Here is a 16,160-nt window from a genome sequence, read left to right as displayed (position 1 = left end):
CAGTTCTTCCTCTGCTACTGCAATTGGTCTGTGCCTCATCTGAAGAAACACAATGCCACACCAATGAAAACTGCCTCAATCTCAAATTATCGATCTTGGATATGAGAATTGCTTGACAGAAGGGGTTAAAGGGTTAAAGGAATTTTTAGTATAAGTGTACAAATTATAGGGAAATGCTGTGAGTAACCCAAAGTTTCTTTGTTTACTAGATTTTTTGAGTAATCTTATCAGGATTGGATGAAGTCAACTGTTGCTTTTAAGTTTGAATATCACTCAATGTATCAACCCCTCTTCATGATTGTTTTTCCCATGAACATTGTGCAACTCTAGACCTTTGGAAAATAACAAACTTGAGACCTGGGCACCATAGCTTTGTGTAAACTATTTATAAGACTGTATTGATAATTAGCAAAGTAAAATAACATTGACTGCATAGACATGTCCTTTCCACAAACTCTATAAACAGCTCTGAGTCTGAGGTGCCAGAACCTCAGAGATTGGTCCCAATCTTCCACAACAAGGTGTCTCACAGCTCTCATGTACCAAGGGCTCCAGGAGGGTATCACATTCTGAACTATCACAATAGGAAACTGCAAATAAGAAGCAGATCACAATGTTCTGCTTGCATGATGACAACCACACAAATAAACATATTGGCATCAATGTACATTTACCGTCTCCAGCTTTAGTCAAGCTTTAATCATTATCTCACATTCATTATACTTGACCTTGGTATGGTAGGCAGAATAATGAGCCCACAAAGTTATTCACATAATACTTCCCAAAACCTGTACATATGTTATCTTATAAAATAAAAGGGACTTTGTAGATGTGATTAAATAAAGGATCCTCAAATGGGAAGGTTTTTCTCACCTTCATATGCCTATGTCCACAACTCTAGCCTGGTGGCCTTCTATACACAGCTACCCAATCCAGGTTCTAGTTGCCTCTCCTTGGTCCTTCAGACCCAAGGTTGATAATCATTCTTCATTCTTCCTGCCCTGGGATGTCAGTATTTCTTGTTGATTTCCAAAACCTTGTCTTTCCAAAAACTTATAAAGATGTGTCCTGATACATACAGTATTCATGTCTCTAATAACAATGTGAAAAGTAAAGAAAAGCTCATAAATTCTTCTATATCATACCTATCCTCTTCACAACCCACCTCAATACACATGAACGTGCATGTGCTTGCACACATACATGTAGCACCTAGCTCACAGTAAGTGATTAAGTTATGTTTGTTAATTTATTATCTGATAATGCAAAGAGATTCAGAAATACCAAAAGAGAAAGAAGTTGGAGTAGGATCTGAGATAAACAGATATTAATATATAGCATGATTTTTAATATGAGATTTTATAAATTCTAAGGTTTATAAAATAATAATGTTTCTGAAGGGATTTCCTAACTCTTAGTTGCTAAAAGACCAAACAGAAGGAAGACCCTCCTTTTTAGTGCTCCATAAATAATTCTTGTTGTTCTTCTTGTAGAGAGGAAGTGCTGGATAAAGGATGGAAGGTGGGTCCACCAGCAAGGCCCATGGATGGGACTCCTACCACAGTCTAGTCTTGCTATACAAACTACTCAGTAATTCTTACAAGTAAGAAGCTAGCAGCGTCTCACTGACCATGGAAAACTCGCAGCCTGCATAGCAAATTTCTTGTGGCCACTTTTCTCAGAGCTTTCTTTACATCCTTGTTCCTCAGGCTATAGATGAGGGGATTAAGCATGGGGGTCACCATTGTGTAGAGCACAGATACCAGCTTTTCCTGTTCTTTGGAAAACTTTGGTGTCATGTAAGTGACAATTGCTGATCTATAAAAAAGAATGACTACCATGAGGTGGGAGCCACAGGTAAAAAAAGCCTCGAGCCTCCCCTCATCTGATTTCATCCTGACCACAGTCACTCCAATGTGGCCATAAAATACTAGAATTAGGGAAACAGGTATGAGGAGAATCACAACCCCCATAAGGAAATTCACCATCTCTGAAGTCCGGGTGTCTGTGGGTGCCAGGATCAACAGTGCAGGTGCCTCACAAAAGAAATGAGCAACACTATTGCTGCCTCTGTAGTGTAGCCTGAATGTGAAGGTGGTGTCTACCCCAGACACCAGTATACCACTGGTCCATGATCCCACAGCCAGCTGGCCACACACCCTCCAAGTCATGATTCTGGGGTAATGCAAAGGGTTGCAGATGGCCACATACCAATCATAGGACATCACTGCCAGAAAGGCACACTGTGCAGACCCAAAAATAAAGAAGAGTAGAAGCTGAGCTGCACAATGTGTGAATGAAATGACTTTCTTCCTGGAAAGCAGGTGCACTAGGGCCTGAGGAACGATGTTGGTAGAGAAACAGAGGTCAGCCAAAGATAAATTGCAAAGGAAAAAATACATGGGTGTGTGAAGTAGGGAGTCAACCTGAACAAGGGACATGAGAAGCAGATTTCCAAGCACAGTGACCAAATAGACAACCAGGAATAAGATGAATAGCAGCTGCTGAGTGTGTGGGTTGTCAGAGTCCCAGAAGGAAAAATTCTGTCACCTGTGTCTGATTTGTCTCTCATGGTTTGTCTCCTTTTTCAGTATGAAGTCACTGCACATTAAACATAAGTGTGTATAACTTATAAAATTATATAATTCAGAGTTGGAGGGCTTAGGAAATGCCCCTAATCACTACCAACCATTTTAAGAATCCCACTTATAAGGTCTTTACAAGTTGATCATGCTGCTTTCATTGAAACATTTTTAATTCTGCAAAGTTTAATACTTTATAATATGGTACATTAATTTTTAGTACATTTATCTGGCAAGTGAAGAGTAGATAAAAAATCATCTTCTTTATTCTTAATATCACATATCTAATAATAAAAGGTAGATTTAATCCATGTAAAAGTCATGCCATTTAATTTCACTTTATTATTAACTAAAACCTTTAAGTCTTAAGCTGCTCTCCCCATCTCATGATCATGTACATCTTTTCAAGTATTTGGACATACAACTGTTTCTATTGTCTCTTTCTCGAAAGGGTATCAGTAAGGTATAAGAAATCGAAAAGAGTCAAAGTACCCTGTAGAACTGACTTTACCTGTTTTAAAGGAGCTGCAAAACCAAGAGTTAACACGAATAATGTGCCACAATCTCTTTGATATTCTATCCTCACCATCAGCTGGAACTCTCAAATATCAATCTTAACCACCAGTGAACTCCAAAATAACAGACACATAACCAGGAAATAATTTTCATTTCCATTTTAAGCCACCCCCATGGCTAGTTTTCTGTGTTCAGACTGGGCAGCACTATCCTGCCGCCTCCAGCCCATCATCTCACCTTCCCTCATGGCATCCCCCAGAGAGTAAAAACTCCTCTGAAAATTGTGTCTATGTCCTTTTTATTTTGTGTACTTTATTAGACATAGCTTGAGGCCAACAACTTTCAGGTAGGAGAGAACACACTATAGTTATGTTTTATCCCCAGTGCCAGTGTTCTCTGGAACATCGCAGGTACAAGCAAATATTGGTTTAGTGAATGAATGCATTGGACCAAGTGAGTCTGTCTGATCTAAAACTTATTTAAATCAAACTAATATAGAATTGTTTCTAATGGGACATATAGCCTACTGTTAAACAGCTGATATAAAAATGAGTTTTGAGAACACAAACTGCTATTTTAAGATAGGTACTTTGGAAGTACTATCCATCTAGTGGAAGGTACTACCTGGTTAGTTCTTAAAGTCTCCATCCAGCTTATGGTTAAACTCAGGTCCTTTAGAATTACCTCCTTTGCCACAGTTCACACCCTTCCCAGAGTAGAAATTAATGCAGTAGTATCAACCACGTGTCTAGACACTCAGGGGAAATTAAATGGTAAGCAAATAATATTTCTTAGTTTTGATAAAAAAAGATAGAGAAGATAAAACTAAACACTTGTCGCAAAGTTCTAAGTGAGGCTTACATCAGTGGTTAACTGGATGAAAGGGCAGCTACAGGATGGTGCTGATTCCTATGCTTTTGACCCAGTCCCCACTCTCACCTAGTTCCAATGCACATAAATATAGATGCAGACAAGTACACACATTCACAAACATGTAGTATATCCTAGATACATACAAATACTTACAGCATGATGTACTCACCTCCACACCTCCATTAGAGCTCTTAACACATTATGTTGAAATCGTTTTCTTTCTCTGTTGCTGTAAGACATTTAAGAGCAGCGACCACATCTGACTCATCTTTATTCATAGAAAGTAAGGTAAATCCTGGCACAGAATAAATGTACAGCTCATGCTTTTGAGCTGACTTGACCTGAGCTAAAGTAGCAGGAGACAGGTGAGTGAGTCAGAAATGAGTGTGACTTGTGACATGTCTGATAGTAGGAACGCTCACTGACCCTTGGAGTGCAATATTGGAAGGTTACATCCATGACTTCTCCCAGCCTGTTTTTTAGGCATGTTATTCTCTCATGAAAATGTGGAGGAGAAAATGCTCCCCCAGGAGACCTCAGGGTTAGAAACCTCCTATAAAAAGTCATGGCTGCTGTCAACATTTCATGTTATTCTGTCTTTTTTCCAGATTTCACATCAACTTGGAAGTTCATTTCTCTAAAAATGACATGTATTACCTGATGTAGAATAGGATGACAGAGTCACAAAGCCATTCACTGTCTAATTTGACATTTGTTTTAGTAAGAACATACTGAAGAAATCTATAGGAACCAAGAGAATATATCAAATTTCTGATTCCAATATCTTCCATCCTCAAAATCACCTATTCCTTCCCCTCCACACCCACTTACTGTCTTACCAGAGGCATAAGAATACCACCAGAGAATCAATAATGACTCCACAGAAGCTCTACTTATGTCTCCATTAGGTGAGGACCGTGATTCTTCTTCACGGGGAATTCAATATTGTAATTGTGGTTTGATAAGGTAGATCCACTGTGGAAAAAAAACCTTGGCTAGATCTCTTACAGAAGAATTATATTGTTTGGACAAAATTAGTTAAATTTTAAAAAATCAAATCTGTAAAGAGATTGAAACCAGTTCACTCTCAGTATACACCAAGTTACCCCCTTTATTCAACTTGTGCTTTCTCATTCTCTTCCTTTAATAATCTTACCAATATCTTTCTCTTATGGTGGAGAAAAAAGTTCAAACTAGCATGTCAAAATCAGTAAAGACATCTCACTATGGAGAAAGAAATTTCTGCAGGTGTACTGGCTACAGAATGGGAGTAGCAGCATCTTATCATAAATGCAAAGGACTCAGTAAAATCAAGGACGAGGCAGAAGAGAAATCCCCACATCTCCCATGTTCAGAGGTCCTATCATGGACTTCAGGGCACACTATGCAACAATAGTTTCATTTAAATGAGGCAAATGGAGGAATACATGAGCAGTCTCTGGAGCAGTTAAAGTGCTCAGGAGAATTCTAAATCATTAGGGTAGATCCTGAGTTGCATTTTTTTATTAGAAGGTTTTCAAATGGTTGTGAGGACAGAAAGTAGCATAAAATTAGCAGTTACATCTCTGTTTGTGGGAGAATTGTTGATACAAAATTCCCAACTAAAATAAGAACTAAATCCAAAAGTCTATTTAAAAATAATACAACATGGTCAAATATGATTTTTTTCCTGGATGCAAATATGTTTCAACCTTAGAAACTCAACAAAGAAATTTATAAATTATTACATTGAAAAATAAACTTAGATAATCTCAGCAATGTAGGAAAAACATGTATTAAAGAAAAACACATATTTATTTTTTAATCTTTGTAAATCAAGAATAAGATAAAGATTTTGTAAAACCTGGTTGATTATGCACCAAAACCCAACAACACAGCTCATATTTAATAGAGAAATTTTTAGCGCAGACAAAATTGCTGCTGTCACCATTGATGTTTAGCATAGTACTGAGAGTCAAAAAGAACAAAAGATATAAGATACAAGAAATGGAAGGGGAGAAATAAAACTATACTATTTGTTAATCACATAATTACCAATCTAGAAAAGACAAAAATAAATTTCAATGAACAAACCATTAGAAGTAATAAAGATGTGCACGTTTCTTCTACCAGAGTTCAAACAAACAAACAAAAACAATTAAAACCATTTTCTCTACCTGTCTACAAGCAATAACTGATTGGAAAATATAATTTTAAAAACAAGGCACAACTGCACATTAGCAACAAATATTAAAAAGTATATAGAAATGAATCAAGAATATACAAGATCTCCATGGGGGTAAAAAAAAAATAGCTCTAGTAAAGTAGAAGATAATTTGAAAATATGGAGAGATAGTTCATGTCTTAGATTAGATGGATTTAATATTATAAACATACCATATCTCCCCAAATTTATCTATAAATTTAGAGTAATGCCAATAAGTTCCAGCTGGTTTTTTTTTAATAACCCAAAATATTTACTCTTACATTTGGAGAAATAACAATCCACAATTGGTCAGAATATTGAAAGAGGTGATATAGAAATGCCCTACCAGTTATTAAGACATATTGCCAAGTCAGGTGGTACTGGTGAAAAAAAGGACTAATAAACAAATGGAGCAGAATTGAGAGGCATAGAAAAACCAGTAGTGGGATTCAGCTAGTACACACCAGTTTGGCAGAACCAATTCCTAATTATTTGTTGAGTTCGGTGAACTGGCTGTTAAAATGACACTTGTAATCAGGGTTCTCTCTAAGGTGGGCACCTGGGCAGCCATCCAATGTGGAAATCACAAATTTACATTTCTTGCTCCTTTTAAACATTCATCCCCACAACAGCGTATTCTAAACACCCGTAGTAATGTACATTCTGTCCACAGGTAAAAAAAAAAATGATGGAACTATGCTTGTAATATTTATTTATTCATTTCATAAAACTCATTATACCTTTGATGAAATACATTTTAATGTACTCACTTTTGTTACTTCAGTAAAAAAACATATAACATAAAGGGAAAAAATGCCAAACAACCAATCAAGAAACAATATGGAGCCTGACCAGGCAGTGGCGCAGCGGATAGAGCATTGGACTGAAATGCAGAGGACCCAGGTTTGAAACCTTGGGGTCACCGGCTTGAGCGCAGGGTCGTTGGCTTGAGTGTGAGATGACAGACCTGATCCCCTGGTCACTGGCTTGAACACAAAGGTCGCTGGCTTGAAGCCCAAGGTCGCTGGCTTGAGCAGGGAGTCACTCACTCTGCTGTAGCTTCCCAATCAAGGCACATATGAGGAAGCAATCAATGAATAACAGAGATGCCACAACAAAGACTTAATGCTTCTTATCTCTCTCCTTCCTGTCTGTCTGCCCCTCTCTCTGTCTCTGTTTCTCTCACAAAAATAAAAGTATTATGTAATAAAATAAAAATGAGATTTTTTTTACCTGATTAACAAAATTGAAGAGTGCAACACCTACTATTAGTTACACCTTTACTAGTAAGAGTGTAACTAAACAGGAACTTTTGTGAAATTCTGAAGGGAATGTAAATTAATGCAACTGACAATATCTATTGACATTTTAAAGTAATATACCATTAGACCCAGCAATTAAGCCTCAGGAAATTTATTCTTCAATCACATTTGACAAGGACAGAAAAATATATGTGTAAAGATGTTTACTGTGGCACTGTTTTAACATCTATAGATTGGAAATAACTCAAATGTTCATTAATATGGATATGGTTAAATAAATCATGGCATATTTATACCACAGAGCATGATTCATTTATTTTTAAAGAGTTAGGTTTATATATGCATGAAAACAAAACTAAACTACAAGTAATGTGTAAGCCAAACCATAAAACCAATAAAACAACATAATTCGAGTTAATAGCAATTCCTTAATGTCATAGATTAGTGTTTTGCTGAATGTAAACTGACACATGAAATATGCTTGGGGGAGTAACAGCTTCAGGGCATTTTTTAAATCCTACATCCCTGTTCTAACCATATGATAATTTGATTTTTCTATCATTTTTCTCTTACATCATTTAGCCTTCAGATGATATGAATGCATAACTTAGATATAAAACTAATCTTTAAATTCATTTCATTTGCTTGGGAGAACTATAGGAGTTTCATTTTCATGTGGCCAAACCTAAGTCTCAATTTAATAGTTTAAGAAACGAATAGTTCAAGACACAGTAAGATACAAAATGGTCTTTTGACTGTGAGTTATCACCACAAAAGAAAAGTTTTGGTTTTATGTCCAGTAAAAATATACAACTTTAATAAACAGCAGACTCAAAGCTTCTGTTGTCATGTTGATATTAGTAAGGTGACCAACTTTTTTACAATGAAAAGGAGGTAAAAAATAATTGAGAAAAACAATATCATAAATAAAAGAAACATTTTATTCATTGCAATAATAATACATTATAATATGATAAATGCATAATAAAAACATTTGTAATATTTTATATTGTAATTATGCTTACATGTCTATTAATTTTTAATAATAATTATAAGAAAAAATACTCATTTAGGTAATATTATCTAAATGAGTACTTTTCTATTGAATGAATATTTTTTGTCAATGTATCATCTTCTAACAATATATTGGAAATATCTGAACAAAAAATATCCTTCAGATTGAATTTTACAGCAAGTGCTGTAGCTAGAGTATCAACATGCAATCTTGATTTCTCACTTGTCCAAAAATCATTAGCAATTGAAAAAACTCTTTCAACTGCTGCATTAGTTCCAGGGCAGCACAATGTAAATTGAACAAGAATAAATTCAACAGTGAACAAGTGGATTAAAAAACTGTGGTACATAGATATAATGGAATACTATGGGGCCATAAAAATGAAGAAAATATTACATTTTGCAACAATATGGATGTACTGGTGTAAAGCCAGTAGCCACGGCCACCATCACAGCAGCCCGGCCCATGCAGGTTCTCATTGGATTCGGACAGTCGGTAAAGAAACAACGGAGCCAAAAACTGATGGGCTGTCATCTTTAATTCTAGCTTGCACCCGGCGGGCAAGTAAAAATACAGACTGGGCTCCAAAACCCACTCACATTCAGTGCTCACAAAGCTACTGACTTATCCGAGTTTCCTAGAATCAAAGGTTTCTAGCTCACCAGACTTATTCACCTCTGTTCCCCATCTCCTTCCTTCTCCCCGCACAAACTCTGTACTAGCTGGCTCCTTACTCAACACTCCGCCATCTTGGCTGCTTCTCCTGGCCACATGGCCTCTTTCTGCTCTCCTCTCTGCTCTCTCCCCTAATGATAATCTCAGGAACCAAGAGAGCAACCTCTCGTTCTGCCCCTATTTTATAGTGTAGATTCAAAACCTTTAATCCAATATACAAAATAGGGAAGTCTCTAATACATAGTCACTTCTCTGAGGCATGATTGGATTGTACCACCCCACATCAAGATGGGTGGGAAAGGCTTGATCCCAAAACCAAGCCCCAGGCTACAAGGATTCTGCCTGCCTTTAGCCCACAGAGACAAACATTAATATCACCTGGGTAACGGCTTCCATGTGGGAAGTGCCATTTTTAACAAAGTGAGCTTAATATATTTTATCTGCCCAACAACTGGAAACTATTATGTTGAGTGAAATAAGCCAAGCAGAGAAAGAAAAATATCATATGACCTCACTCATTTGAGGAATTCAAGGAACAATGTGAACTGAGGAATGGAATTAAACCCAAAGGGAAGGGGGGAGGGAGCTCTTGGGAGGGAGTAAGGGAGATGTTGAGGGGAATACAGGGGAGGGGGGATGCTTTTGGGGAGACACTATAATCTATGTAAACACAATAAATAAATAAATAAATTTTAAAAAAAGAATAAATAATTTTTCACATGTGTTGGGCAGATAAAATGTATTATGCTCACTTTGTTAAAGATGGTGCTGCCCTCGTGAGGCCGTCGCCCAGGTGATATTAATGTGTGTTGGGGATTGTTGTAACCTGGGGCTTGGTTTTGGGATTAAGCCTTTCCCACCCTTTTTGATGTGGGGCGGTACAATCCAATCATGCCTCAGAGAAGTGACTTTGTATTAGAGACTTCCCTATTTTGTATATTGGATTAAAGGTTTGGATTTCTACACTATAAAATAGGGGCAGAACAGGAGTTTGAGCACTTGGCTCCTGAGATTAACATTACAGGAGAGAGCAGAGCAGAGAGCAGAAGGAGGCCACGTGGAGTAGGCCAGGAGAAGCAGCCAAGATGGCAGAGTGCTGAGTGAGAAGAGAGTTGGTGCAGAGTTTGTACAGGGAGAAGGAAGGAGATGGGGAACTGAGGAGAATAAGGCTGGTAAGCTAGAAACCTTTGATTCTAGGAAACTCGGATAAATCAGTGGCTTCGTGAGCACTGAATGTGAGAGGGTTTTGGAGCCCAGTCTGTGTTTTTACTTGCCCGCCGGGTGCAAGCTAGGATTAAAGACTATGGCCCACCAGTTTTTGGCTCCGTTGTTTCTTTACCGACTGTCCGAATCCAATGCGGACCTGCATGGACCTGGGTGCTTTGATAGTGGCCCTGGCTTCTGGCTTTACAACATGGAATATGTTCATTTTTGAAATGGCTGAATATTTCCAGCCATCTTTTATCAATTTCAACATGTTCACTTTCCCATTGTATTAATTTTTCAGAATTTAAATATACATTCAGTCTTCTAATTTCTTCAAAGAGACAATTGTCTATTTTGATGTCTGGCATTTCTTTAGATAAAAACTCAAGACAAGATTCAATATCTGTCCAATATACTTGCAATGAAGTAAAATAACACCATTCAAAACTGTTATTTCCCATGATGTTTGTTTCAGACCATTCTTCAATATATTGAAAACGTGTCTGGTAAAATTTCTGCACTTCTTTGATAAATTTTTCTGTTATGCTCAGATCTGATTCCTTTAAGTCTGACAATTTCCTTTTTATAATCAAAGGAAGAATTTTTTCTTCAAAACAAGATTTATATTGAAGGATAAAGTCATTCAAAATAAGACTAACTGCCATAGCTGAAATGTGTTCACCTTCAATCTTTTGAATCGTTTTGTGAAAAATAGATGCTTGATTATGTGCAAAATACATTAATATATCAGATATTTTATTATTAAAAAATGATTCCAGGATTTCAGGACATTTGTCTAAACTTAAAAAATATGAACATAGAGGCTCAGATAATTGTAAAACATGCTCTATAACAGGTGTTAAAGCAAGTCATCTAACTTTGGACTATCCTAAATTTTTTTTGTATTCAACATTTGCTTCTTCACAAAATTGTTTTAACATAGCAACACGAATGGTAAAACGACTAAAATGCAAATAAATTGTAGTTATTATTACTTCTACATCAATTGGCATGGCACATGACGCTGTGTTGATTGCATTTGACAAAATATGTACATTGAAACCTATTCCTAGTAGTTTCTTTTGGAGTAATTCCTATAATATTACATACACATTATTCACCCTTTGCATCTTCATCCACCAAAATTTGTATTTGTATTCTCAGCCATTAGTGTAACAACTTTGGATTTCAAATTGTTTCCATTTATTACTCTGTATAGATGGTTTCACAAAATTTCAGAAGTTTTACCCTCAGTGGATTCTAAATTTAAATTTTTTACTTGAGTGTCCTTGGTAACATTAAAATATCTTACTATTATTGAATACAATTTAATTTCATTATGATTTGATGCATCAGATAAAATCGTTACAAATCCTACAGTTTCCAAGTCCTCTGTAAGTATTTTGTCACAGTAATTTTTAAATACCGATATCAAAATAGCCTTTCATTTTGTCCTGGCACATGAAAATTTTGCACTGTGAAACTTTTTCAATAGTTTAGTTGTAAAATCTATACTACAAAAACTTTGTGAATTATGGTATAAAGTGCAAATGTTTTCTCCATTGTAGCCAATTTTTCATCTTCAGAATAATTTGAAGTTTTAAAGTAACTTGTTACTTTACAACTGGAAGCTGTTGCATCTAATGATTGTTTATGTTTATTGGTGGTCAAGTATTTCGTTATTGCTGCTCTGCCCCCAACTGCAATACAAAATTCTCCGCTGAAAATATTGCAGAAAACAATGGTATCTTTCTTTGACATGAGGAATGGAAATTTCTTTTTCAATTTATCATTGAAATGCCATTTTCTCTTTTTTGATTTTTCCATCTCTTAAATAAAATTTTATATTAAAAATAAAATATAGAGCTACACGAACGATGCAAGCACATTGGAAACTGAAAACATTACATCATGGTACGTGAATTTTCTAGAAGCTAAATTAACAACACTAAATATCAAACAAAACCACTAATTTGGAGTGATATTAGGGTATATTTATCACTTTCTAATTAAAAAAGTCTGTTTTCTGCAACTATTTAATCAAAGTGCATTATTAATAGATATGATTTGAGGTTAGATTTCAACTTTAAAACTCAAATTTCAGGAAAATACTTGTAAATAAAATTATATGTATTTGGAAGTTATTAAATAGATAATGAATTAATAAAACATAAATTGTGCTTACCTGTCTATGATTGAATATTCACTGAGAAAGAAATAATTGTGAGTCTACAATGTCATATGTACCATGTCGTGTTTCAGTAAGAAGTACACAAAGCCATTTGCATGCTCGGTATATCACATGCTCTCTCAAGGCCTTCTATGCGGAGTGCATGTGTCTCATAATCGCGTCTTGCTGCACTGTACTGATCCTTGATGAATCATCATGTCAAATACAAACATGGCACATTAGACACAATGGATAGTCTCTGCATCGATCAAATACAGATATTTACAGATTATTCTTCCAATATCAAAAAGGAGGACATATAGGAGGACACTTTTTGAGGGAGGATGAAAATTACAAAAGGACTGTCCTCCCTAAAGGAGGACGATTGGTCACCTTAATATTAGGAAAGTACTAACAAATTAAAGCCCACCCTTTAAGGTGATCACATGGCACCAAAACAACCATAAACCAAAATGAAAGTGCAAGCCCTTCAATCATGTCTCATTACTCAAATAGAAAGTTGGCATCCAGATAATCCAATATCTGCTCATTGTCCTTTCTATTCAATCACATACAAATGAAAACACAAGTTTGATAACTTAGAAACCTTTGAGACTATATCTGCTGATGCCATTTGAATGACATTGCTGTGAGGATTGAAAGAGGAGTGAGCATGATTTGAAGGCATTCGTCTGTGATCCAAATATAACACTAAGAGCCCTCGGTATCTCAGAGGATGGAAAGATAATGAGGTTAAGAGTTCTTAAAGCTCCAGAGAATGCCTTATTTATATCACTCTCAGGACTCCACCTTTAAATATTTCCATGAAGGAAAATTCTCTGTTCAGAACTGGGACCTCGGAGAATTGGAGTTTATACCTTTTTTCCCCCTTCTTTTCCAAGTGAGAGGAGGGGAAGCAGAGAGACAGACTTCCGCATGTGCCCCAACTGAGATCCACCTGGCAACCCTTGTCTAGGGTGGATGATCTGCCCATCTGGAGCCATGCTCACAACCGAGCTATTTTTAGCACCTGAGGTGATACACCAGGGTGAAGCATTTGAACCAACAACCATGGCTCTGGGAGGGGAATAGAGAAAGATAGAGAGAAGGAGGAGGGGGAGAGGTGGAGAAGCAGATGGTCATGTGTCCTGTGTGCCCTGACCAGGGAATCGAACCAAGGACATTCACATGCTGGGCCAATGCTCTACCACTAAGCCAAACAGCCAGGGCTGGAGTTTGTGCCTTGAATCAAATGAGGCAGGAAGGCTTGGGATGCAGTCACACTCATAGGCTGACTTTGGTGCAGGCCTTGGGAGGCACTTCGCAGAGCCAACCAAAAGCTGGCGCTGTTTATCAAGAGTGGAACTGCAGGCTACAAAAATCAATCCCTCCCACACTTGACCTGGATTCCTAAACCAATGACTCCTCAGTCCTATTTCTGCCTGGTCTCTGTCTGGCAAAGTGGAAGAGCCACTACTGAGCCTTGATCTGCAGAATTTTGTGGTGTTAGTTGAGAGGTTGGGGGGGTGGGGTGGGCATTGTGCTGGGAAAGAAGGACTTGGTCATTTATCCTCTTACACATCAACTTTTTCTTGGCTAGACTCAGAGACAAGAGTTCTATTCCCATTCTTCTTCTTTAGAAACCCAACTCCAAAACCCTCTCCAGACTTTCTTCTTCAGAGATGAAGCTGTTTCCAGAGAGATCACAGAGGCTGCACCCTCCCACATCACTTTCCTCTTGGCTGTTGAAAATCTACTCTGCCTGCTTCTCCCTCCCGTTCCCTCTCCTGTCAGCCCTTTAGTTTTTATTTGTTCCCCTGTGTCCCACTGAACAGGCAGAGGACCTGAAGGAAACAAGAAATTTTGCTTTGAGGAACCCTATCAAGAGCCTCTTGGTCTGGAGCATGCTCTGGGCCTTGGAGATGTGAAGGAGTCAGGACTTCATGGTACACTGTTCAAGGAATACTGGCATGGCAGCTACTAATCTCTTTGGTGAGTATGAGTAGATGGAGGAGAGTGGGTACAATTACAATCAGCACCATCCATCTAGTCCAAAGGAAGGTACTGACACCCACTGTTGGAGCCATCACACCTCCCCCCACCCATATTCCAATATCCTCCTCATACAAGCCAGGCATGGTGAGTTCCCATACGGCCCAGCCTTGGTTGGTATCCAATTTGCTCAGTAGCCATTTACCTATTCTGTAACTCCCTTATGGTGACATATTTGGTGACCATGAGGGCTCATACATAAGAATATAAAACACTATGTGAGTATATCTGTGATGTGTGGATGTGAGATATAGTTTGTGGAGCTGACTAAATAGATATATGTAATATGTGGTGTGTGTGTATAATGATCCACATGTATGTAGTTGGTGCATCACAGTCTCTATGAGGAAATTTCAGGAAAGGCCATATTAGTTACAAAGTTGTTGGGGCCTTAGAGGGATAAAAGGCTCATTAACCACCTTTTGGTCTGGGAGATAGAGTCAGACTTACATATCTCTTCCTGTGTCCCTCTTCCTTCAGCTTCTCTCCACATCCTGGATCCTGTTCTCTATGTTCAACTTCCCCTTCCTGCTTTCTTCTAACTTCTATTTCCTTTATTCTCTTTTAACCACTCTCAACTTTTTCTTTCTCTTCTTCTGTCCACATTAGAGAAAGAGATATCATTGTTGAATTAATTAATAAAGTTAAAATTATATGAAATCTTTAGGGTGTGAAAGAATAATTATTCTCAGCCTTTCCGGGAATGTAAATGATGCAACAGTTTATCTTTTTACCTCCTTTTTCACTAATTTATTACTCTCCTTTCCTTTTTGAGATTAAATCATATTCTTATCCATTCCACATATACACACATGAGTACATAAATGTGCAAATACTACTTCTAAGAGATAGACAACTGTTCTTTATATTTACTATACAATTTGTTCCTGAATTCTAGGTCTTGGGTGTGTGTGTGTGTGTGTGTGTGTGTGTGTGTGTGTGTGTGTGTGTGTTAGAGAAAGAAACAAAACACACACACACACACACACACACCATTTATACAAATCATATCCATGCATGTTATTTTGCAACCCTCTTTTGTAACTCAACAGTATGCTAGACATCTTTCTATGGAAAATATAGATCTACTTACCTTTCAATGGCTTAAGGTTATTGCATCATAATAGCAGCCATTTCTTTAATGCAGTTGCTAAATGTTGTATGGACTATTTTTCATTAAGTTCTTTACATCTGTCCTATGAAGTCGTGATGTTATGTTCAGAGTCAAGAAATTGGGGAACAAGGATCCAACCCATGTCTGCGTGACTCAGACATCTCCACTTTTACCCCTTTCTCTCTACTGTGTGATTATATTATTAAGAAAACTGCAACTTATTCAACATATCACCTGTTGGACTATAGGTTGCTCTTTTCTAGAAACATTTCTATATGTATATATCCTTTAAAACAAAGCTATTATTTCCAAAATATAAAAACCTAAAAAGAGCATTGTTCAGAAAAAAAATATTAGTTCAATTTGTAATTTTACGTATATTTTCAGGTTGCCTTCCAGAGAGATTTTATAAATGAATATGCCTACATTTTTCATATTTGTTCATTTTGCTCTAAAAAAAATATAGTGATTTCAATCTTTTGCTAATCTAATGTGAGAAAAATAATACCT

The 16,160-nt window shown here is 37.0% G+C and overlaps 1 protein-coding gene across 1 annotated transcript; it reads right to left on the bottom strand.

Annotated features, from left to right (window-relative positions):
* Positions 1-456: 456 nt before the first annotated feature.
* Positions 457-10,585, bottom strand: OR2D2 (olfactory receptor family 2 subfamily D member 2). The gene is given in 4 exon segments (XM_066360072.1): positions 457-590; positions 1,631-2,526; positions 2,528-2,565; positions 10,448-10,585. Coding segments are annotated over 4 exon segments (1,206 nt in total).
* Between the last annotated feature and the right edge of the window lie 5,575 nt (positions 10,586-16,160).

Source organism: Saccopteryx leptura, chromosome 1 (genome assembly GCF_036850995.1).
Source record: "Saccopteryx leptura isolate mSacLep1 chromosome 1, mSacLep1_pri_phased_curated, whole genome shotgun sequence".
Lineage (NCBI taxonomy): Eukaryota > Metazoa > Chordata > Mammalia > Chiroptera > Emballonuridae > Saccopteryx > Saccopteryx leptura.
This window is presented reverse-complemented; position numbering and strand designations above follow the sequence as displayed.